We start from the raw sequence: 25,008 nt of genomic DNA, 5'->3' as shown, positions 1-25,008 counted from the left end.
TGGAAAAGTTCTAGTAATGGATGGTGGTGATAGCACAACAGTGTGAAGTAAGTAACAGCACTAAATATGTATTTGAATGTGGTTAAAAGAGGAAATTTTTATAATTTTACTAGAATAAAAATTTAAAAATACAAATAAATACATGGGAAGGTACAACACAAATAGTGAACCTTAAAGTAAACCAAGGACTATGGTTAATAGTACAATTACAAAAATGTGCTTTCATCAGTTGTAACAAATGTACCACACCAAAGCAAGGTGTTAATAATAGGGTGGTATATGAGAACTCCATATTACAGGCATGATTTTTATGCAAATCCACATCCTCTCATTAAAAAAAAAGGAAGGAAGGAAGGAAGGAAGGAAGGAAGGAAAGGACGGAGGGAGGAAGGAGAAGAAAGAGTATCAAAGCTTCAACTAAGTTTTTACAAAGTCAGCTAAAATGAATAGCTTCCATTTTGCCAAACCCAATGGGCAATTTCTAGTTCTCATCTTATTTAACCACTCTTTCCCCTTAAAATAACAGCAGCAGTGATAACAACAAAAATTAAAAAACAACTCTCTTTCTCTGGTTTCTAACATTTCACTCTCTTTTTTCTTCTATATTTCTAACAATTCCTTCTCCGTTACTGTTCCCTAAGTATCCTCCTTTATCTGGCCTTTAAGAAGTAGAGATCCTCATGGCTTAGTTACTAAGCCTCCTTTTTTCTCAGTGTACACCATGCCCCTAGTCTATCTTATAAACACTCACGATTTTAATGACTTTCTATTTGCCATTGCCTCCCACACTTATATCTCTAACCAAGTCCTAGCCTCTGAATTCCAGACTTATATATCCAACTGCCTACCTAACATTTACATGGGGAAGTCATCAAACACAGTATGACCAAATTTTAATTCATAATCTGCCCTCACCAACTCTGGTTTTCCTCCAGTGTTCCTTAATTCTCTCAGCACCTAGCACCTTTATCCATCCAGCTATTTCATCCAAATTAGAAACCCAGAAGTCATCTTTAATACCTCCTTTTTCCTTATACCCAACTTTCAAACCATTACCAAGTCCTAATGATTTTACCCCCTAAAAGTTTTTTATAAATCCATCTTTGCTTTATTTCCATCATAATCCTGGTCCAAAGTATCAGCATCTCTTATGTGAAATACTATAAGATCCTCCTTAATAGTCTTCTTCAATATATTCTTGCTGCTTCTAAAATCAGTCCTTCCTGGAGCCACAGTGAAATTATTGAAATATAAACCTGATTCTGTTACTACATGGTAAAAACCTCCAACACCAGTCCATTGCTCTTAGGCTTAAATCTTCAACAAGGTTCTGTATGATGTGTTCTGACCACCTCTCCAGCCTCATCTGATATCATTCTCCCCCATCACTCTGACCTTCTTTCAGTCCCTAAAACTCACTACGCCCCCTTCCACTTCATGGCTTCCAACATGTTAGCCTCCTTGGCCTGGAAGGCTGTCTCTATTCAGCCCCCAACCCCTTCACACAGCTCACTTCTACTCATCTTGTGGATGTCACCTTAAAAGTCAAAGTCCTCAGGATAACTTTTCTTGAGTTCCTCAAATTGGTAAGGTCTTCATTACATGCTGTTCTAGTTTGCTAATGCTGCTAGAATGCAAACCACCAGAAATGGATTGGCTTTTATAAAAGGGGGTTTATTTGGCTATACAGTTACAGTCGTAAGGCCATAAAGTGTCCAAGGTAACATATCAATAGTCAGGTTCCTTCACTGGAGGATGGCCAATGGCATCTGGAAAACCTCTGTTAGCTGGGAAGGCACGTGGCTGGCATCTGCTCCAAGTTCTGGTTTCAAAATGGCCTTCTCCCAGGATGTTCCTCTCTAGGCTTCAGCTCCTCAAAAACGTCACTCTTAGTTGCTCTTGGGGCGTTTTTCCTCTCTTAGCTTCTCCAGAACAAAGGTCTGCGTTCAACGGCTGTCTTCAAACTGTCTCTTATCTGCAGCTCCTCTTCTCAGCTCCTGTGCATTCTTCAAAGTGTCCCTCTTGGCTGTAGCAGCTTGCTCCTTCTGTCTGATCTCATAAAGTGCTCAGTAATTTAATTCAGATGCACCCTGAATGGGCGGGCCAACACCTCCATGGAAATTATCCAATCAGAGTCATCACCCACAGTTGGGTCGGGCACATCTCCATGGAAATACTCAAAGAATTACAATCTAATAAACACTGACAGGGCTGCCCACACAAGATTACATCAAAGATAATGGCACTTGGGGGTACATAATACATTCAAACTGGCACACATGCTTTTATATCTCTTACCACTATTTGTGTTTCTAAATTTGTTAGATTAGTTTATCAGTATTTGTCTCTCTAATGTGCTCCATGAGAGGAGGAAAATATCCATTTCCTCATAATTATAGCCTTAGTACTTAGAGTATAGTGGCTGACATAAAACAGGTGCTCAACAAATAATTGTTGAATGGAGTATTCCAAGCAATAGCATTTCAGATAACCAGGAATTATGAAGCAACACGATCACTAAGAGCAAATAATGTATAAGCTTCAGAATTTTATAGATAAAATACCCTAATAGAGTAGAAAGAGCCTAGGTTTTAGAGGCAGGTATATATGAAATCTCAGCTTAGTGACTTTCTAGATGTATGTTCCTACAAAGTCATTTCTGAAAGAGCCTAGGTTTTGAGAGGCAGGTATACATGAAATCTCAGGTTAGCGACTTGCTAAGATGTATGTTCCTACGAAGTCACTTCTCTCAACTTATTTCCTTATCTATAAAATGGAGAGGGAAAAACCTCATTGGTTTGTGACTAGTATTAAATGGCATGAATCACTTGGTATAGTACCATACATAGTAGGTAAGTATGGTTTCTTTTCCATTTCCTTTCTCTAATTGCCTTTAGATAGACACCCCAACTTGTGACTTGTAACTTTATTCAGTTTCTTAATCTTATTGAAAGTTGCAAAAGACAGCTGAAACATTCAATAAAACTGTTTTGCATTTAATTAAAATTTACCATTCTTTATTAACCCCCAAAGAATTATGTAGAATAAGAAAGAACTGCTACTTCAGATTTTCCTTTAGGACAACTAATATATTCTATATATTATAACTAATATAATTTAGAAAAGGTAAAAATGCCTTGCACAACTAGTTTTCACTTCAAAAATCAGTCACCCTAAGCAGCACAAAACAACAAACTTACAGTGTATACTTAAAACATGGTTCTAACTACACAGAGCTTTTCAGGATTACACTTATCCTGAACATTAAGGCACATCTGCACTAAATAAAACACACAGCATTATAAGAATCCTCTTACCTTGTGTTCAAATGGAGCACCATAGTAACCATCATTGAGCCCAAAAACTATTTCATTTTGGTTACGGGCATGAATCTAAGAATGGGAAAAAGAGGGGGGGAAAAAAACACCATTAGTTCTTCTGATTCCAGTTGAGTTTTAATATGATCAGAGAAGACAGTTACAGCAGGATCTACTTAGATGCTGATAAACAGGCTTGCTTCATCTAAACAACATAGCAGACAACCAGTCACCTAGCATAAGAGTAGGTGATGAATTAAAAGTTTCCTGCTTCAAAGGCCTCACAATACCATCAAATGATTTTACAGTCACCATCATTCACACGCATTTTCCACAAACTCTTCTTGATGTTATTATGGAAAGGCTATTCCTGAAGTACAGGGGACTCACAGGCATACTATACATTCCCTGATCTCAAAGAAAATGCAATCCAGTTAGTCTGTAAGAGTAATTTAAAATGTTTGATACCCTAGGAAAAATATAAAAGATTATCTTATTATTATTTTCAGAAATATAGATTAAAGATAGTAATAGTCAATTCCTAAAGTCTCAAATGTCAATTTAATTATTGTCTGCATACCATTCTCTTTCAGATGCAACTGATTGAAGCCTTAATCAGTGCCACCCCAAATTAAACTTCACCTAAAAGGTGGGGAGAATTAAAACTTAAAATATTGAAGACATGAGAAAGAAAATAATTCAAATATGAGACTCAAATATCCAACTGAGAGACATAAAAATGATTTAAAGCCATTACTTGATCAGAAAGATTTTTAAAAATTGTTTCTGTAGTTGAGGATTAGAGTGAGGAAGTTCAAGTGGGAGAAAAATAAGGATTACCAGAAGAGAATAGTTGATCTCTTCTTTCCCGAGACAGAAGCAGGATAGCCAAAGCCAGCAATAGTGAATTTCTGTAAACATTTACCTGACTTCCATATTTCCTACCTCTATTCTGAAGCAAAATTAACCATACACTCCCTGTTTCCCTATATCACTTATTGAGCTGAATATAACAATACCAAAAGACGAGTCTGCAATAATAAATTTAAAATGAAAATTAAAAATTAATCTCATTTTTCATTTTATAGGAGAAAAGAGAAAGCATTATGAAATCAGTTTCAAGATTAGAAGGAATCTGAAATTTTACAAACATGAAATATTTTATACATATATATTCTTAAGTGAAAAAAGATTAAAATTATATACACCAAAATGTTAGCAACAGGGTTGACGTTCTCAACATGGCAACATAAACAGCTACTGAAAACTTCTCTCCAGAGACTCAACGAAAAAATTGTGAATTGTTTGAAAAGCTGGAGGAGGCTATAGATTGGAGATAGACCTTGCAAATGCTGAATTGAAGAAAGAGAAGAAACATCAGGTAGGAATCTTGTCCCAGACCAGCCAGTCCTCTCCCTTCCCCCTCACTCAGTCTCTGAGGCACAGAATCTGTCTCCTACCAGGGACACAGATTTAAAAATCTCTCACAGCAGTGAAAAATACCCTCACTGTTTGAAGATCCAGTGGACAGGGGAGGATATTTCAAGGCCCAAATCACTGAGGGACAAAGAGACTAAGAAAACGTGGACAGAGACTGTTTCCAGCCCTGGGTCTGAAAGCCCTCCTCCCACCCTTGAGGGAAGCAGCAGCAGGCAGCCATTTCCTTGCCTTGGAGACAGCTGGAGTACTGAGTTAACTGAGAGAGTAGAGCCCCACATCAAGCCAGATTTTGGCTGGCAAAGTGAGGGTGTAAGAATCCTGCAGTTTCATCCCTGCTGGGTCAGGCAGCCTGCGCTCAGAGGCAAAGCAGCCTCTGAGGACAAGTATGTCACCAAACAATGCCATCTGCTGGACAGTCTGGAAAGTGCAAGGGAAGTAAAATACTTTTTAAAAGATGCTTCAGACCCTTTCTTAGGAGCACAGGAGCTGGTCTACATGCCCTGCACAGAAACCTGGCCCTGTTTTGGCTGAGAAATAGGGAAGACCCACTGTTAAAGTAGGGCTCGAAAACAAACCCAGATCTTGCTAGCCAGTGGAAAATAGAGCACAACTGAAGCCAGCAGATTTGCATTACCACACATAGTGAACTTGCTGGGGTGCCCAGTGCCTACCTTCCATCCCTGTGGCAGGCCACAGTGGCGCCTGATTTTGGGGAGAAGACTGGAGGGCAGAGCCAATCTGAAAACTGGCCAGGGAGAAAAACAAAGAAAAGATAGAGATAAAAGACCAACAACAGGAAAACCTTAAGCAAAAGAGAGAAAATAAACTCTAGAATAAACCAATCAAGAAAATCAGATGCTTGGACAGCAAAAAATCATGGACCATATAAGGAAACGGGAAGATATGGCCCAAAAGAAGAAACTAACACCTCAACTGAGATTCAGGAATTCAAACAACTAATTATGGATGTTCACACAAATCTTTTAAAGAAATCAACAAGGTGAGAGAGAATGTGACAAAAGATGAAGGATATAAAGACACTGGGTGATCACAAGGAAGAACTCATAAGCTTGAAAAAACAAATGGCAGAACTTATGGGAATGAAAGGCACAACAGAAGAGATGAAAAACACAGTGGAGACATACAACAGCAGACTTGGAGAGGCAGAAGAAAGGATCAGTGAGCTGGAGGACAGGACATCTGAAATCCTGCACACGAAGGAACAGATAGGGAAAAGAATGGAAAAACATAAGCAGGGTCTCAGGGAACTGAAGGACAACGTGAAGTGCATGAATATACATGTTATAGGTATCCCAGAAGGAGAAGAGAAGGGAAAAGCAGCAGAAAGAATAATACTGGAAATAATCAATGAAAATTTCCCAACTTTCATGAAAGACATAAAATTACAGGTCCAAGAAGCACAGTGTACCCCAAACAGAACTGATACAAACAAACCTACTCCAGGACACTTACTAATCAGATTGTCACATGTCAAAGACAAAGAATTCTGAAAGAAGCAAGAGAAAAGCAATCCATCACATATAAGGGAAACTCAATAAGACTAAGTGTGGATCTCTCAGCAGAAACCATGGAGGCGAGAAGACACTGGTATGATGTATTTAGGATACTGAAAGAGAAAAACTGCCAATCAAGAATCCTATATCCAGTAAAACTGTCCTTCAAAAATGAGGGAAAGTTTAAAATATTTACAGAAAAACAGACACAGAGAGTTCATTAACAGGAGACCTCCTCTATAAGAAATACTAAAGGGAGTGCTACAGATAGATAGGAAAAGACAGGAGAGAGAGGTTTGAAGAAGTATGTAAAAGTGAGGATAGAGGCGGGGCAAGATGGCAGACTGGTGAGCTGTATGTTTTAGTTACTCCTCCAGGAAAGTAGGTAAAAAGCCAGGAACTGCGTGGACTGGACACCACAGAGCAATCTGTCTTTGGGCATACTTCATACAACACTCATGAAAACGTGGAACTGCTGAGATCACCGAAATCTGTAAGTTTTTGCGGCCAGGGGACCCGCGCCCCTCCCTGCCAGGCTCAGTCCCGGGGGAGGAGGGGCTGTCAGCTCCAGGAAGGAGAAGGGAGAATTGCAGTGGCTGCTCTCATCGGAAACTCATTCTACTGATTCAAACTCCAACCATAGATAGACTGAGGCCAGACACCAGAGACTCTGAGAGCAGCCAGCCCAGCAGAGAGGAGACGGGCATAGAAGGAAAACAACACGAGAAGCTCCAAAGTAAAAGCAGAGGATTTTTGGAGTTCTGGTGAACACAGAAAGGGGAAGGGCGGAGATCAGGCCTTGAGGCGCATATGCAAATCCCGAAGCAAGGCTGATCTCTCTGCCCAGGGCACCTTTCCTTAATGGCCCTGGTTGCTTTGTCTATTAGCATTTCAATAACCCATTAGATCTCTGAGGAGGGCCGTTTGTTTTTTTTTTTTTTTTTTTTTTTTTTTTTTTTTTTAAAACCTTTTTGTTTTTCTAAAAAAATTAATATAAGAAGATCAATACAGAAAGCTTCAAAGAATTGAAATTTGGGCACGTCAAGTCAAGAGCAGAAATAAGAGAGCTCTGAGACAAAAGGCAATAATCCAGTGGCTGAGAAAATTCACTAAACAACACAACTTCCCAAGAAAAGGGGGGTGTCCGCTCACAGCCACCATCCTGGTGGACAGGAAACACTCCTGCCCATCGCCAGCCCCATAGCCCAGAGCTGCCCCAGACAACCCAGTGTGACGGAAGTGCTTCAAATAACAGGCACACACCACAAAACTGGGCGTGGACATTAGCCTTCCCTGCAACCTCAGCTGAATGTCCCAGAGCTGGGAAGGGGGAGCAGTGTGAATTAACAGAGCCCCATTCAGCCATCATTTGAGCAGACTGGGAGCCTCCCAACACAGCCCAGCAGCCCAGAACTGCCCTGGGGGGACGGCACTCACCTGTGACATAGCACAGAAATCCCTCAACAGAGGACCCGGGGTGCACAGCCTGGAAGAGGGGCCCACTTGCAAGTCTCAGGAGCCATACGCCAATACCAAAGACTTGTGGGTCAGTGGCAGAGACAAACTGTGGCAGGACTGAACTGAAGGATTAGACTATTGCAGTAGCTTTAAAACTCTAGGATCATCAGGGAGATTTGATTGTTAGGGCCACCCCCCCTCCCCGACTGCCCAGAAACACGCCCCACATACAGGGCAGGCAACACCAACTACACACGCAAGCTTGGGACACCAATTGGGCCCCACAAGACTCACTCCCCCACTCACCAAAAAGGCTAAGCAGGGGAGATCTGGCTTGTGGAGAACAGGTGGCTCGTGGACGCCACCTGCTGGTTAGTTAGAGAAAGTGTACTCCACGAAGCTGTAGATCTGATAAATTAGAGATAAGGACTTCAACTGGTCTACAAACCCTAAAAGAACCCTATCAAGGACAGCAAATGCCACGAGGCCAAAAACAACAGAAAATTATAAAGCATATGAAAAAACCAGACGATATGGATAACCCAAGCCCAAGCACCCAAATCAAAAGACCAGAAGAGACACACCTAGAGCAGCTACTCAAAGAACTAAAGATGAACAATGAGACCCTAGTACGGGATATGAAGGAAATCAAGAAGACCCTAGAAGAGCATAAAGAAGACATTGCAAGACTAAATAAAAAAATGGATGATCTTATGGAAATTAAAGAAACTGTTGACCAAATTAAAAAGATTCTGGACACTCATAGTACAAGACTAGAGGAAGTTGAACAACGAATCAGTGACCTGGAAGATGACAGAATGGAAAATGAAAGCATAAAAGAAAGAATGGGGAAAAAAATTGAAAAACTCGAAATGGACCTCAGGGATATGATAGATAATATGAAGCGTCCGAATATAAGACTCATTGGTGTCCCAGAAGGGGAAGAAAAGGGTAAAGGTCTAGGAAGAGTATTCAAAGAAATTGTTGGGGAAAACTTCCCAAATCTTCTAAACAACATAAATACACAAATCATAAATGCTCAGCGAACTCCAAATAGAATAAATCCAAAAAAACCCACTCCGAGACATATACTGATCACACTGTCAAACATAGAAGAGAAGGAGCAAGTTCTGAAAGCAGCAAGAGAAAAGCAATTCACCACATACAAAGGAAACAGCATAAGACTAAGTAGTGACTACTCAGCAGCCACCATGGAGGCGAGAAGGCAATGGCACGATATATTTAAAATTCTGAGAGAGAGGAATTTCCAGCCAAGAATACTTTATCAAGCAAAGCTCTCCTTCAAATTTGAGGGAGAGCTTAAATTTTTCACAGACAAAGAAATGCTGAGAGAATTTGCTAACAAGAGACCTGCCCTACTGGAGATACTAAAGGGAGCCCTACAGACAGAGAAACAAAGACAGGACAGAGAGACTTGGAGAAAGGTTCAGTACTAAAGAGATTCGGTATGGGTACAATAAAGGATATTAATAGAGAGAGGGAAAAATATGGCAAACATAATCCAAAGGATAAGATGGCCGATTCAAGAAATGCCTTCACGGTTTTAACGTTGAATGTAAATGGATTAAACTCCCCAATTAAAAGATATAGATTCGCAGAATGGATCAAAAAAAATGAACCATCAATATGTTGCATACAAGAGACTCATCTTAGACACAGGGACACAAAGAAATTGAAAGTGAAAGGATGGAAAAAAATATTTCATGCAAGCTACAGCCAAAAGAAAGCAGGTGTAGCAATATTAATCTCAGATAAAATAGACTTCAAATGCAGGGATGTTTTGAGAGACAAAGAAGGCCACTACATACTAATAAAAGGGGCAATTCAACAAGAAGAAATAACAATCGTAAATGTCTATGCACCTAATCAAGGTGCCACAAAATACATGAGAGAAACATTGGCAAAACTAAAGGAAGCAATTGATGTTTCCACAATAATTGTGGGAGACTTCAACACATCACTCTCTCCTATAGATAGATCAACCAGACAGAAGACCAATAAGGAAATTGAAAACCTAAACAATCTGATAAATGAATTAGATTTAACAGACATCTACAGGACATTACATCCCAAATCACCAGGATACACATACTTTTCTAGTGCTCACGGAACTTTCTCCAGAATAGATCATATGCTGGGACATAAAACAAGCCTCAATAAATTTAAAAAGATTGAAATCATTCAAAGCACATTCTCTGACCACAATGGAATACAATTAGAAGTCAATAACCATCAGAGACTTAGAAAATTCACAAATACCTGGAGGTTAAACAACACACTCCTAAACAATCAGTGGGTTAAAGAAGAAATAGCAAGAGAAATTGCTAAATATATAGAGACGAATGAAAATGAGAACACAACATACCAAAACCTATGGGATGCAGCAAAAGCAGTGCTAAGGGGGAAATTTATAGCACTAAACGCATATATTAAAAAGGAAGAAAGAGCCAAAATCAAAGAACTAATGGATCAACTGAAGAAGCTAGAAAATGAACAGCAAACCAATCCTAAACCAAGTAGAAGAAAAGAAATAACAAGGATTAAAGCAGAAATAAATGACATAGAGAACAAAAAAACAATAGAAAGGATAAATATCACCAAAAGTTGGTTCTTTGAGAAGATCAACAAGATTGACAAGCCCCTAGCTAGACTGACAAAATCAAAAAGAGAGAAGACCCATATAAACAAAATAATGAATGAAAAAGGTGACATAACTGCAGATCCTGAAGAAATTAAAAAAATTATAAGAGGATATTATGAACAACTGTATGGCAACAAACTGGATAATGTAGAAGAAATGGACAATTTCCTGGAAACATATGAACAACCTAGACTGACCAGAGAAGAAATAGAAGACCTCAACCAACCCATCACAAGCAAAGAGATCCAATCAGTCATCAAAAATCTTCCCACAAATAAATGCCCAGGGCCAGATGGCTTCACAGGGGAATTCTACCAAACTTTCCAGAAAGAACTGACACCAATCTTACTCAAACTCTTTCAAAACATTGAAAAAAATGGAACACTACCTAACTCATTTTATGAAGCTAACATCAATCTAATACCAAAACCAGGCAAAGATGCTACAAAAAAGGAAAACTACCGGCCAATCTCCCTAATGAATATAGATGCAAAAATCCTCAACAAAATACTTGCAAATCGAATCCAAAGACACATTAAAAAAATCATACACCATGACCAAGTGGGGTTCATTCCAGGCATGCAAGGATGGTTCAACATCAGAAAAACAATCAATGTATTACAACACATTAAAAACTCGAAAGGGAAAAATCAATTGATCATCTCAATAGATGCTGAAAAAGCATTTGACAAAATCCAACATCCCTTTTTGATAAAAACACTTCAAAAGGTAGGAATTGAAGGAAACTTCCTCAACATGATAAAGAGCATATATGAAAAACCCACAGCCAGCATAGTACTCAATGGTGAGAGACTGAAAGCCTTCCCTCTAAGATCAGGAACAAGACAAGGATGCCCGCTGTCACCACTGTTATTCAACATTGTGCTGGAAGTGCTAGCCAGGGCAATCCGGCAAGACAAAGAAATAAAAGGCATCCAAATTGGAAAAGAAGAAGTAAAACTGTCATTGTTTGCAGATGATATGATCTTATATCTAGAAAACCCTGAGAAATCAACGATACACCTACTAGAGCTAATAAACAAATTTAGCAAAGTAGCGGGATACAAGATTAATGCACATAAGTCAGTAATGTTTCTATATGCTAGAAATGAACAAACTGAAGAGACACTCAAGAAAAAGATACCATTTTCAATAGCAACTAAAAAAATCAAGTACCTAGGAATCAACTTAACCAAAGATGTAAAAGACCTATACAAAGAAAACTACATAACTCTACTAAAAGAAATAGAAGGGGACCTTAAAAGATGGAAAAATATTCCATGTTCATGGATAGGAAGGCTAAATGTCATTAAGATGTCAATTCTACCCAAACTCATCTACAGATTCAATGCAATCCCAATCAAAATTCCAACAACCTACTTTGCAGACTTGGAAAAGCTAGTTATCAAATTTATTTGGAAAGGGAAGATGCCTCGAATTGCTAAAGACACTCTAAAAAAGAAAAACGAAGTGGGAGGACTTACACTCCCTGACTTTGAAGCTTATTATAAAGCCACAGTTGCCAAGACAGCATGGTACTGGCACAAAGATAGACATATAGATCAATGGAATCGAATTGAGAATTCAGAGATAGACCCTCAGATCTATGGCCGACTGATCTTTGATAAGGCCCCCAAAGTCACCGAACTGAGCCATAATGGTCTTTTCAACAAATGGGGCTGGGAGAGTTGGATATCCATATCCAAAAGAATGAAAGAGGACCCCTACCTCACCCCCTACACAAAAATTAACTCAAAATGGACCAAAGATCTCAATATAAAAGAAAGTACCATAAAACTCCTAGAAGATAATGTAGGAAAACATCTTCAAGACCTTGTATTAGGAGGCCACTTCCTAGACTTTACACCCAAAGCACAAGCAACAAAAGAGAAAATAGATAAATGGGAACTCCTCAAGCTTAGAAGTTTCTGCACCTCAAAGGAATTTCTCAAAAAGGTAAAGAGGCAGCCAACTCAATGGGAAAAAGTTTTTGGAAACCATGTATCTGACAAAAGACTGATATCTTGCATATACAAAGAAATCCTACAACTCAATGACAATAGTACAGACAGCCCAATTATAAAATGGGCAAAAGATATGAAAAGACAGTTCTCTGAAGAGGAAATACAAATGACCAAGAAACACATGAAAAAATGTTCAGCTTCACTAGCTATTAGAGAGATGCAAATTAAGACCACAATGAGATACCATCTAACACTGGTTAGAATGGCTGCCATTAAACAAACAGGAAACTACAAATGCTGGAGGGGATGTGGAGAAATTGGAACTCTTATTCATTGTTGGTGGGACTGTATAATGGTTCAGCCACTCTGGAAGTCAGTCTGGCAGTTCCTTAGAAAACTAGATATAGAGCTACCATTCGATCCAGCGATTGCACTCCTCGGTATATACCCGGAAGATCGGAAAGCAGTGACACGAACAGATATCTGCACGCCAATGTTCATAGCAGCATTATTCACAATTGCCAAGAGATGGAAACAACCCAAATGTCCTTCAACAGATGAGTGGATAAATAAAATGTGGTATATACACACGATGGAATACTACGCGGCAGTAAGAAGGAACGATCTGGTGAAACATATGACAACATGGATGAACCTTGAAGACATAATGCTGAGCGAAATAAGCCAGGCACAAAAAGAGAAATATTATATGCTACCACTAATGTGAACTTTGAAAAATGTAAAACAAATGGTTTATAATGTAGAATGTAGGGGAACTAGCAGTAGAGTGCAATTAAGGAAGGGGGAACAATAATCCAGGAAGAACAGATAAGCTATTTAACGTTCTGGGGATGCCCAGAAATGACTATGGTCTGTTAATTTCTGATGGTTGTAGTAGGAACAAGTTCACTGAAATGTTGCTATATTATGTAACTTTCTTGGGGTAAAGTAGGAACATGTTGGAAGTTAAGCAGTTATCTTAGGTTAGTTGTCTTTTTCTTACTCCCTTGCTATGGTCTCTTTGAAATGCTCTTTTATTGTATGTTTGTTTTCTTTTTAACTTTTTTTTTCATACAGGTGATTTGAAAAAAGAAGGGAAAGTTAAAAAAAAAAAAAAAAAAAAAAAAAAAAAAAGAAAAAAGACAAACAAGGGGAAAAAAAAAAAAAAAAAAGATGTAGTGCCCCCTTGAGGAGCCTGTGGAGAATGCAGGGGTATTCGCCTACCCCACCTCCATGGTTGCTAACATGACCACAGACATAGGGGACTGGTGGTTTGATGGGTTGAGCCCTCTACCATAAGTTTTACCCTTGGGAAGACGGTTGCTGCAAAGGAGAGGCTAGGCCTCCCTGTATTTGTGCCTAAGAGTCTCCTCCTGAATGCCTCTTTGTTGCTCAGATGTGGCCCTCTCTCTCTGGCTAAGCCAACTTGAAAGGTGAAATCACTGCCCTCCCCCCTACGTGGGATCAGACACCCAGGGAAGTGAATCTCCCTGGCAACGTGGAATATGACTCCCAGGGAGGAATGTAGACCTGGCACCGTGGGACGGAGAACATCTTCTTGACCAAAAGGGGGATGTGAAAGGAAATGAAATAAGCTTCAGTGGCAGAGAGATTCCAAAAGGAGCCGAGAGGTCACTCTGGTGGGCACTCTTATGCACACTTTAGACAACCCTTTTTAGGTTCTAAAGAATTGGGGTAGCTGGTGGTGGATACCTGAAACTATCAAACTACAACCCAGAACCCATGAATCTCGAAGACAGTTGTATAAAAATGTAGCTTATGAGGGGTGACAATGGGATTGGGAAAGCCATAAGGACCAAACACCACTTTGTCTAGTTTATGGATGGATGTGTAGAAAAGTAGGGGAGGGAAACAGACAGACAAAGGTACCCAGTGTTCTTTTTTACTTCAATTGCTCTTTTTCACTCTAATTATTATTCTTGTTATTTTTGTGTGTATGCTAATGAAGGTGTCAGGGATTGATTTAGGTGATGAATGTACAACTATGTAATGGTACTGTAAACAATCGAAAGTACAATTTGTTTTGTATGACTGCGTGGTATGTGAATATATCTCAATAAAATGATGATTTAAAAAAAAAAAAAAAAAAAAAAAAAGTGAGGATATCAGGAGATAGAAAGAGGGTAGAGATTGGGAATTTAATGCTGATGAAGTATAGAATGTTCAAGAGGACTGACTGTATAGATCCAGAAATGGATAGCACAATACTGTGTGATGGTAGCACAATACTGTAAGTACACTGAACAAAGATGACTGTGAGTTTGGTTCAAAGAGGAACATTCGGGGTATGTATGACACCAGAAGGAAAGACAGAAGAAAAAGACTGGGACTGTACAACTTAGTGAAACCTAGAGTGGTCAATGAGTGCAATGAAATGTACAAATATAAGAATGTTTTTGCATGAGGGAGCAGCAAGAAGGAATGAAGCTGTGAAGTATGCAGCCAGGTGAATGGACTATAAGGACAGTAGGTGGAGTTAAATAAACCAGAAATGAAAAGACAAAACATTATAATATCTCACTAATACGGACTAATAATAATGCGCAAACTCTGAGAATTGAAGCTGGGAGTGTGGGTTATCAGTGGAAAGCTTATGTAAAGGTTCCTAGGTTGTAAGCTCTTACAGCAGTCACATCTAGTCATGAGTTGTAACAATTATTTCTAAATTTTGAGATGCTGAGCTGTTTGTGCGTGACATGGTCAGTCCCTGGAGCTTCTGGTGTCTATGTGGCACCCGGGACTCAGAGCCCGAGGTTGGGAGCATGTGAGTGCCATGAATCAACTGTTAAAGAGGCTGCAAAGGAGATCAGACTTCAATTGGAGATATGAACAAAATGGACTTGGTTGAGATTGGGATATATCAGACTAAAGGGTAGAGGATGGTATCAACTGTGTTTTAAAACTTTGGCTTCTATGTGGGACCAAAGGAAGAGATGTTTCTTTGGTGCAAAATCTATATTTTCTGTAGCACACTGTATAATTAAACTTGTATGGTCAGTTTACTCAAATACCATAATTACATGGAACCTTGACTAGGGAGTGAGATCTTGTTGGTTTGTACAGGTTAGCATGAAGCCCTGATATACCTCCGAGTAATTTGGGCAGAGAATAAAAAGTATTTGCAACGCCCCCTTGAGGGACTGGGGGAAAATGTAGAAATATTAAATTTCCTCAGCTGGGGAATTCCTGATATTCTCACAAGCATTGAGGTCTACCAGCTTGGTAGGCTGAGACCTCGATCTTGGGGCTTGGCCTTATGAAGTTTGTTACTGCAAAGGAGAGATTAAGCCTACTCATAATTGTGCCTAAGAGTCCCCCCAGAGAACCTCTTTTGTTACTCAGATGTGGCCTCTCTCTCTAAGCCAACTCAGCAGGTAAACTCACTGCCCTTCCCGCTATGTGGGACATGACTCCCAAGGGTGTAAATCTCCCTGGCAACGTGGGACATGACTCCCGGGGATGAGCCTGGACCCTGCATCGTGTAATTGAGAAAGCCTTCTGGACCAAAAGGGGGAAGAGAAATGAAACAAAATAAAGTTTCAGTGGCTGAGAGATTTCACATGGAATCAAGAGGTCATTCCAGAGGTAACTCTTATGTGTTATACAGATATTCCTTTTTCGTTTTTAGTGTATTGGAATAGTTAGAAGGAAACATCTGAAACTGTTGAACTGCAATCCAGTATCACTGATTCTTGAAGGTGAGTGTACAACTATATAGCTTATATGGTGTGACCGTGTGATTGTGAAAACCTTATGGCTCACACTCTTCTTTATGCAGTGTATGGACAAATGAGTAATATGGAGGAGAAGGGGTATGGAATGCTTTGGGTGTTCTTTTTACTTTTATTTTTATTCTTGTTTTTAGTTTTTGGAGAAATGAAAATGTTCAAAAATTGATTGTGGTGATGAATGCATAACTATATGATGATATTGTGAACAACTCTTTTACACTTGGGATGATTGCATGGTATGCAAATATATTTCAATTAAAAAAAAGTTAGCAACAGTGGTTGTTGGATAGTGGGATTATACCTCCTTTTTATTCTCTTCTCTGTGCTTTCCAAAATTTTCCAAATTGTCCACAAAAAGATACATTATTTTTAAAATCAGAAGAAAATATATACCATTAAACAAAGGGAGGTAGGTGGGTAAACAGGTAAGAACAAATCTAGCATGAAGGTAAAGCTGCGAAAGTATAAGCATCATGAAGATGGACATTAAGTTAGTCTGTTGAAAAGTAAAAGGCAACATGGTTCTAGAACTTGAAAAGATACTGTACTAAAAAATCAAGTGACGTGGGTTCTAATCCCAACTTTAACTGTTTCATAAGGAGCTCTTCAAGGGAAGGAACCCTGTCCTTGTTTATCTTTATAGCCTGTCTAGCACTCACCACAAAAAGTATTAATCAATATTCATGGCCCCATACTATAAATACCTCATCTGCCAAAAGCAGAAAGCACTCCCTGCTCTGTCTTACAGGGGTGTCATAAAGATGAAACGAGATAACTGGATGTGAAAGTAGTTTCAGAAGTTAGACATGAAAAAGATATTAAAGAAAAAATCTAATAATGTAACAGAAATCAAGTGATCATAAAGCTTAGAAAGATCCCTTTGATCCTGACTAATAAAAAAAGAAAAACAGGCTTAAAATACAGACTGTATCATATTCCACACTAATTACATACATAAAACTGCTGAATTATGCTAATAAGAAGTGTGGATACATACTATCCTTTACCCATTAATTATAGATTATTGACCTAACAATTGTATTGTAATATTAATATGGAAACTACACAATATATAATTCTATTAATGTAGCCAAAACTTCGTATTTTCTCCCCTTTATGAAACTACACATTTTTTATGTCAGCTCATGCCTATCTTGTTTTACTGCACTTCACTTTATTGTGCTTTGCAATAATGCGTTGTTTACAAATTGAAGGTTTGTGGCAACCCTGCATTGAGCATGTCTATCAGTGCCATTTTTCCAACAGCATGCACTCTCTCATGTCTTCATTTTAATTAAGGTATGCACATTGTTTCTTTAGACATAATGCTACTGCACACTTACTGGGAAACTAAAAAATTCACGTGACCTGTTTTATTGCAATATTCACTTTATTGCAATGGTTTAGAACTGAACCTGCAACATCTCTGAGGTATGCCTGTAATCAAAATTATTCATTAGTGAAATGAATAATAAATATAGTCTAATCCATAGAACAATTAATAGCCTAAATCTACTAATCACTGTGTGACCTTTAGCAAATCACTTAATCTTTCTTAGCTTCAGTTTCTCATGTAAATACTGAAGAAAACAAAAATACTTACTCATGTGATCTTCAAAACACCCTGGGTCATTGTGTATGTAAAATGATAGTGCAAACTGCTTTCGTTATTAATACAAAGTTCAAACTAGTTAAACTAAAGAACTCCTGTCATTAGACTTGAGTCAGGATACTACATGGCCCATGTAAGCAGTATCAACAAATTCTCCAAATTCCCACCTCAAGTAGAGCTATTTCCAAACTCCCCTCAGAAATCAGAGAGACTAATAGCTGAAGATAACCAAATCCAAGTCAAGTACAGCTCAGTCCATGACTTCTCAGAAAAACATACTGATTCAACTCTTTTATCCCCAAAGACTATTCAGGAAACGTAAGTCGTATCTGTAGCTCTGACGCAAGTATGTGACTTTGGACAAGTTGCATCATCACTCAGGGCCTAGTTTCCTTGACTATAAAATGAAGGGATTAGATTATACTCTGCTGTATCATACTTCTGTGCCTATGTTCATCTTTTCTCCTCTGGCTAATTCCAACATATTCAAAATTCACTAAGGACTATCAACCAACTTAACTTAATTGACATTGATAAAACACTCTATCCAGCTAATTTCAACGTATCATTCAAAATTCATTAAGGACTACTGTGGTCCATTTGGAGCTATGTACTCCCACCCCCCCCCACCCCCCCCAAAAAACATGTTCTTAAACTTAATCCATTCCTGTGGGTGTGAACTCTTATAAATAGAACCTTTTGATGAGGTTACTTCAGTTAAGGTATGGCCCAACTGAATCAGGATGGAACCTTTTTTTTTTTCATCAACCATCAGTTTACCAAGAATAGGAATCTTGTTTCATTCATTTCTGGAACCTTAACATTAAGAACAATGTGTGGTAGAAAGCAGATGATGAATCAATGAACCTAACTGATGCTGGCTCTTATCCTGATGCACCTTAATCTCGCTTTCCTCTAAAAATATATAACTCTATTATTTAATCTGATTTTTAGTGATATGTTGCTTGTTATACATATTTCATAGGTAAGTTTTGATTTTCTACAAAGACACTACATTTCTAATGGGCTCAAAAACATGTTTTCTTTTTCTTTTGTTCTCTGTTATAACAGCAAAACCAACTTAAGTAAGGAAACACCTGAATGTCCACTGATTATCCGAAATCTTTTTACTTCAAAAAGACCATCACCTAAAGAATGTATGAGCTGAAAAGCATAATGAAGGTGACCTTCTCTGGCCAAAAAACTTCCCCTACAGGCCTTGCCCTGCAACCCCACTGTTAAGATGCACCACGTCCCAAGAAATACAGATACCATTGGAAGAAAGCACTTAATACCTTATACTATTCACAGAGAACTAAGTATGGCATGTGAGAAGATAGGAAGGATATGTGCCTCAGTGCAGGGTTCTGGTTGGCCTGTCTAAAGGCAACAGTATCCAGTACCAAAAGAGAAGAAAAAGTTCCTGAACCAAAAAGTCATTATTTCTAAGTTTTAATTAAGACCAGCCCTAACACAGAGAAAAAAGTACAAAAAGAAAAAAGATTAAGAAACTGTAGCAGGTTATAATTTAGTTAAAAACATGCACCATTTATTACATGCACTGTTCTAGTCACTATAGATGGAGATAAAATTTAGTAAGCAAAATGAGGGCACACTTTTTTCTTTAATCTGAAAAAAAATATGCAGAATTAAATTATTTCTTTAGAAAGAAACATACCAGAAAGAATATAATGAATAAATATTGAAAAAACATCAAGAATGTTTGTTGATAATCTATAACTAGCATTTTAGGGTTATTTCTAACAATTGCAGCATAGATATCACAACATAGAAATGGTATCCATTCCAAAGAAGGACAGGGGTTAAGCAAGGACCAAACGTTTATACCAGTGTGGTATAAAACAAAGAGAATGGATTTTTAAGTCAGATAGGCCTGGATTTAAATCCTAGCTCTACTGTCTCTTTTCTGCTGGAACCATGGAATGTGTCAAAGAGAAGAAGGTTCCGGCTCTCCCGGAAACCCTTAAGAAAAAGCGAAGGAATTTTGCCGCACCGAAGATCAAGCACTTGAGAAAGAAGTTTGCCCAGAAGATGCTTCGAAAGGCAAGGAGGAAGCTTATCTATGAAAAAGCCAAAAACTATCATAAAGAATATAGGCAAATGTACAGAACTGAGATTCAAATGGTTAAAATGGCAAGAAAAGCTGGCAACTTCTATGCACCTGCAGAACCCAAATTGACATTTGTCATCAGGATCAGAGGAATCAATGGTGTGAGCCCAAAGGTCCGAAAAATGTTGCAACTTCTTCACTTTCACCAAATCTTCAATGGCACCTTTGTTAAGCTCAACAAGGCCTCAATTAACATGCTGAGAATTCTGGAACCATATATTGCATGGGGGTACCCGAACCTGAAGTTAGTGAACGAACTGATCTATAAGCGTGGTAATGGGAAAATCAGTAAGAAGTGGATTGCCTTGACAGATAACTCTTTGATTGCACGATCTCTTGGTAAATATGGCATCATCTGCACGGAGGACCTGATTCATGAGATCTATACTGTTGAGAAAATTCAAAGAAGCAAACAATTTCCTGTGGCTCTTCAAATCATCTTCTCCCAGAGGGGGGATAAAGAAGACCACTCATTTTGTAGAAGGGGGAGATGCTGGCAACAGGGAAGACCAGATCAATAGGCTTATTAGAAGGATGAACTAAGGTGTCTACTATGATTACTTTTATAATCTGATCAGTTAATAAACAGTGACTGCTTTCAAATTAAAAAAATAAATAAATAAATATAAATAAATAAATAAATAAATAAATCCTAGCTCTACCTAGCTGTGTTGTGTGACCTTGAACAGTTTTTTAAACACTCTAAGTCTCAATTTTCCCATTTGGAAAAAGTTGCCATAAACTTTAGGTGTAATAACCTAGGTCTGGGATGGCAAATAGGTTTCACTTCATAGGTAATTCTGATAAATTGCTAGCTGCTTCCTGAAACACTGTGTTAGGAAGATTATGGAGCTACTTCTGAGCTCAGCTAGAAGAATGCTGTTATCTACTAGCTACATCAGAGATGAGTACAGAAGAGATGGAGAATAGATGCCAGTATATAACCCAGGCATTTGTCACCCCAGAGCTCAATAAGCAGCAGTTCTTATTCCTGGAATAACCCAACTCTTCTGGTCAAAAGAGAGGTGTTTAATAACATCTTTCTTATTTGCCACTTAATTTTCAGATCCTAGGGAGGGAAATCCAGTAACACAGAAAAACAGAATCCTCTTAAATTAGCAGCTTAGGGTATTTCTTCAATTAAAGGTATTTTTAAAGTTTGGCAATGACTCAAATTTTTATAACTAAGTAAACAATCATATAGGTTCTCACTTTATGGTAAGAAATGTAGAGTCAGAAAAATCAACAGAAAGATTAGAGAAAGGTTGGAGATGACAACTACTTGTAAACCCCAGTCTAAAAATTACCTGCTGACCCAAGTATTTCAGCCCATCCAAACAGACTTTCCATTCAATCAACAGCTGATAGACATCCTCCTTTCCGCCCCAGATCCTCACCACGAAACAAGACACAGATGTATCAAGATGGTCTGGCATTATTCCAAAATCGAGACTCCGCCACGTTGGGTTCTGTTGACAGAAATGAACAGATTCAATTGTAAACCACTTTGTCTTTTAAAAACCAAAAAACCTCATAAAAAGTGAACCAAGAAGATACTCCAATTAACAAAAGGAGGGTAACAATGGTACTTTTTAATTTCTCTGCTTATTATAGTTATTAGATAGAGCATATATTCCAATCTCTCATTGTATAGCCTCATAAGGTAATTCATTCATATTCAACACTAACCACAGGATTGAGAGCCAACACATAGATACTACCCTCAAAGAGCCTCCAATTTATAGTTGCATTCAAACCTTAATATAAATAATTACATTGTTTCATAAAAAGTTCAATAATAGAATTATATAAAAGGGTACATGGTAACATAGCAGAGAATAAATAATAAACTCTGAAGGAACTGGGGAAGATATCACAAAGACTGTGGCACTTGGCTTTTAAAGGACAAGTAGGATTTTACCAGGTTAAAATACGGAATCCCAGGCAAAGGGAACGCTATATACAGAGCTGGAGAGATAAACAAGGGACTAAACTGAAGGATCTTTTATTTCTTGTCAAGGAGCCAGTACTTCACTCTGTGCAAGACGTGGGGTCTCTGAAGGGTTTTTTGTTTTGTTTTTTTCAACCCTGGACTCTGGGTTGGCCTCCGGACTCACTTTAGCCAATGGGATGTTAACATAACATGAGCAGAGGCCTGAAAAATGTGTGTTCATCGACTAATCCTCTGGTGTGGAGGAGGCACAAGCTGGGCTACAGGATGAGAAGTCATGGGGAGAAAGGCCTTTGCAGTCCTAGCCAAAGCCATCCTCCGCTGGCCCTAGCTGCTCCCCAGCTGCTCAAAGCCAGGTGAGCAAGCCAGGGAACCCAGCAAACCCACAGTGTCCTGGGCTAAACAATGGTGGTCTTAACTACTAAGGTTTGGAGTAGTTCGTCACATGGGAAAAGATAAGGAAATACCTCACAAGTCATGCTTGTTGGACATTAGGCTGGGGAGACAATCTGGTTAGACAGTGCTTTCCCATGGTCACGCGGAGGCCACACTCCCCAGTACCCACTGAAGGGTTTTAAGATGAAGAAGACAAGGTCAACTTTACACTTTGAAAGAGCATTATTTTTCATTAAGAGAATCATCTACATAGTTGAAACACTGAAAAGTCAAAATGTTAAGCGGCTTTCGTAATAGCAGAAATTAACTACAATGCAGCAATTACTGCCACGTATTTCCACTGTATTAAATGTTACTGCTTTCATTCCTGAATGTAAACAGATACTCTTATTAAAGTAGCATTTCATATTATATAAACCAGTAAATCAAAGGACCCTCATAAGTGTACCAGTTCTTTGCTTTGTGGCAGTTTTTCTTCTGACCAAAGGGAGGCAGAGTGGTGTTTGTTTTTGTTTTAGGAAACATATTGATGTTTGTTATTTTATGTGCTCTTGTGAGTTTGGTTGCTGAAGTTTCAGAAGAAAGGACATAACTTCCAGTTTCACAGCACATTGATATATATGTGTGTGCATGTGTGTGTGTGTGTATATATATGTGTATATATATTTTCATTTATGTGATGATATTTTGTTGTCTGATTTCCTTCCACTAAAATAAAAGCTCTGAAAAAGCAGAAACATTGCCTGGTTTGTTTACCTCTAGTTTCCCAAAGCTTGAAAAGTACCTGGTGTACACTCAATAAATATTTACTGAACACTGAATGTGTGAATGAATGTCTAATTAACTGATAAGGATGTTTGAAGACCATGGAAGACAATCAATAAAGAACATGATGATAACACAGTCAGCACATTTATACAACCAGTTTTATAATGGATCATATAAAAACTAAATTCCAACCATCCAAGAATTCCAATCTAAGATCAACAGAATTCTATTCTTTTATGACCCACAATTTCTATACCACCATAATTGTTTTAGCAGCCCTGCTAAATAGGGGCAGAGTGTTATTTAAATATGAACATGAGCATTAAGGTCTAGGAATAACCATGCCCTATAAAAAATGCCAAAAGAAGTTCTTCTGGCTGAAAGGAAATGACACCATATAGAAACTTAGATCTACAAGTAGGAGTGAAAAGCATTGGCAATGGCAAGTATGTGAGCAAATATAAAACACTATATTTTCCTTCTCTTATTTTCTTTATACGACATGTGACTGTTTAAAACAAAAATTATAACTGTACAAAAGAGCTTATACTGTAACATACATGAAAGCAATACCACAAATGACAGGAAGTAAGTAGATAACTGGAACTATATTGTTGCAATATTGTTCTTATATTTCACATTTAGTGGTACAATGTTGACTCTAAATAGATTGTGATGAGTTAAGAGTACATATTATAACCCCTAGAGTGGTGATTAAAAATGTAGCTTATGAGGGGTGACAATGGGATTGGGAAAGCCATAAGGACCGCAGTCCACTTTGTCTAGTTTATGGATGGATGAGTAGAAAAATAGGGGAAGGAAACAAACAAACAGACAAAGGTACCCAGTGTTCTCTTTTACTTCAATTGCTCTTTTTCACTTTAATTATTATTCTTGTTATTTTTGTGTGTGTGCTAATGAAGGTGTCAGGGATTGATTTAGGTGATGAATGTACAACTATGTAATGGTACTGTGAACAATCGAATGTACGATTTGTTTTGTATGACTGTGTGGTATGTGAATATATCTCAATAAAATGAAGATTAAAAAAAAATTTAATGCAAAGGGGTACAGCTAAAAAGCCAATGGATTATTAAAATATATATATACTACATGATAATTCCATTTATATGATGTTGTAGAAGAGGCAAAACTAATCTATGGTGAAAAAATATGAAAAATTGTTTCCTCTTGTAGGGGTAGGGGTGACTGGGGCACAATGGCATTTTCCAGAATGATGGAAAATGTCTATACCTTGATATGGATGGATGTATTTGCCAAAACTCAGCAAATCATGCACTTAAGATATAAGCATTCCACTCTATATAACTTATACTTTTAAAGAACCTGTAAAAACATACTGAACTCTACCTAGCATGTAGGGTTTGCTTTTTTGCAGTTTAGCAATTCTTAAATTACTTTCTGGGTATTCTAGGCATGAGTAAATGAGTAAATAATTTGAAGATAGTGGGAGTCAGGTTTTTTATGGTTGGAGAAGGGAGTTACAAATAGACTGAAAGTTCAGTTTGACTGGAACTGGAGATACTGGTATGAACTCATGGTTTTAGATAGAGATGATGATTAGATAGATAAGGAAAAAAAAAGAAAGAAAAGAAATAGAAATTGATGTGTGTATGTGTGCATATATAAACATGTATATTTACTAGCTCAGTCCACAAAGAAAAGTCTAGAAGAATGAGCACACTGGTAATAAAAAGCACACCTATTGCTGCCAGGGGCCTCCTCACATCTTCGCCTTATGTTCATTTTCTATGGCAGAAAGGGCCCTTGGTCTCCCTGGCTCCCAGCCCAGCATCCTTCACCAGCACTGACATCAGTGAAAGGGAAAGAGCCAGGAGTCAGACTTTAAAACACTTACTGCTCTTTCTGATGTAGAAGTGCTGCTGTGTTACAACCCCTTTAAGAAGGAGGGTATGAGTGTCTGTAAAGAAGGGGCCTTCTCTTTTTTCTTATTGCACTATACTTATTCTAGCTTCAGTCTGAAGATATTTAAGACCTCCATGGGGCCATTATCCATAGACC

General features: G+C 38.3%; 1 protein-coding gene across 2 annotated transcripts in view; it reads right to left on the bottom strand.

Moving 5' to 3' along the window:
- Positions 1–25,008, bottom strand: part of UVRAG (UV radiation resistance associated) — a 421,213-nt gene that overhangs the window by 326,225 nt on the left and 69,980 nt on the right. The window contains exons 4-5 of one of the 2 annotated variants that reach the window (XM_037840712.1): positions 21,248–21,319; positions 3,318–3,392 (exon numbers count right to left, since the gene is read on the bottom strand). In XM_037840712.1, coding sequence (XP_037696640.1) covers positions 3,318–3,392; positions 21,248–21,319 — 147 coding nt within the window. Of the gene's footprint in view, positions 1–3,317; positions 3,393–21,157; positions 21,320–25,008 lie in introns of both variants that reach the window. The other variant, XM_037840711.1, reaches the window with a different exon arrangement.

The sequence above is a fragment of the Choloepus didactylus genome, chromosome 6, assembly GCF_015220235.1.
Source record: "Choloepus didactylus isolate mChoDid1 chromosome 6, mChoDid1.pri, whole genome shotgun sequence".
Classification (NCBI taxonomy): Eukaryota; Metazoa; Chordata; class Mammalia; order Pilosa; family Megalonychidae; genus Choloepus; species Choloepus didactylus.
Note: the sequence above shows the minus strand (reverse complement) of the source record. Positions and strands in the feature narration are given on the sequence as shown.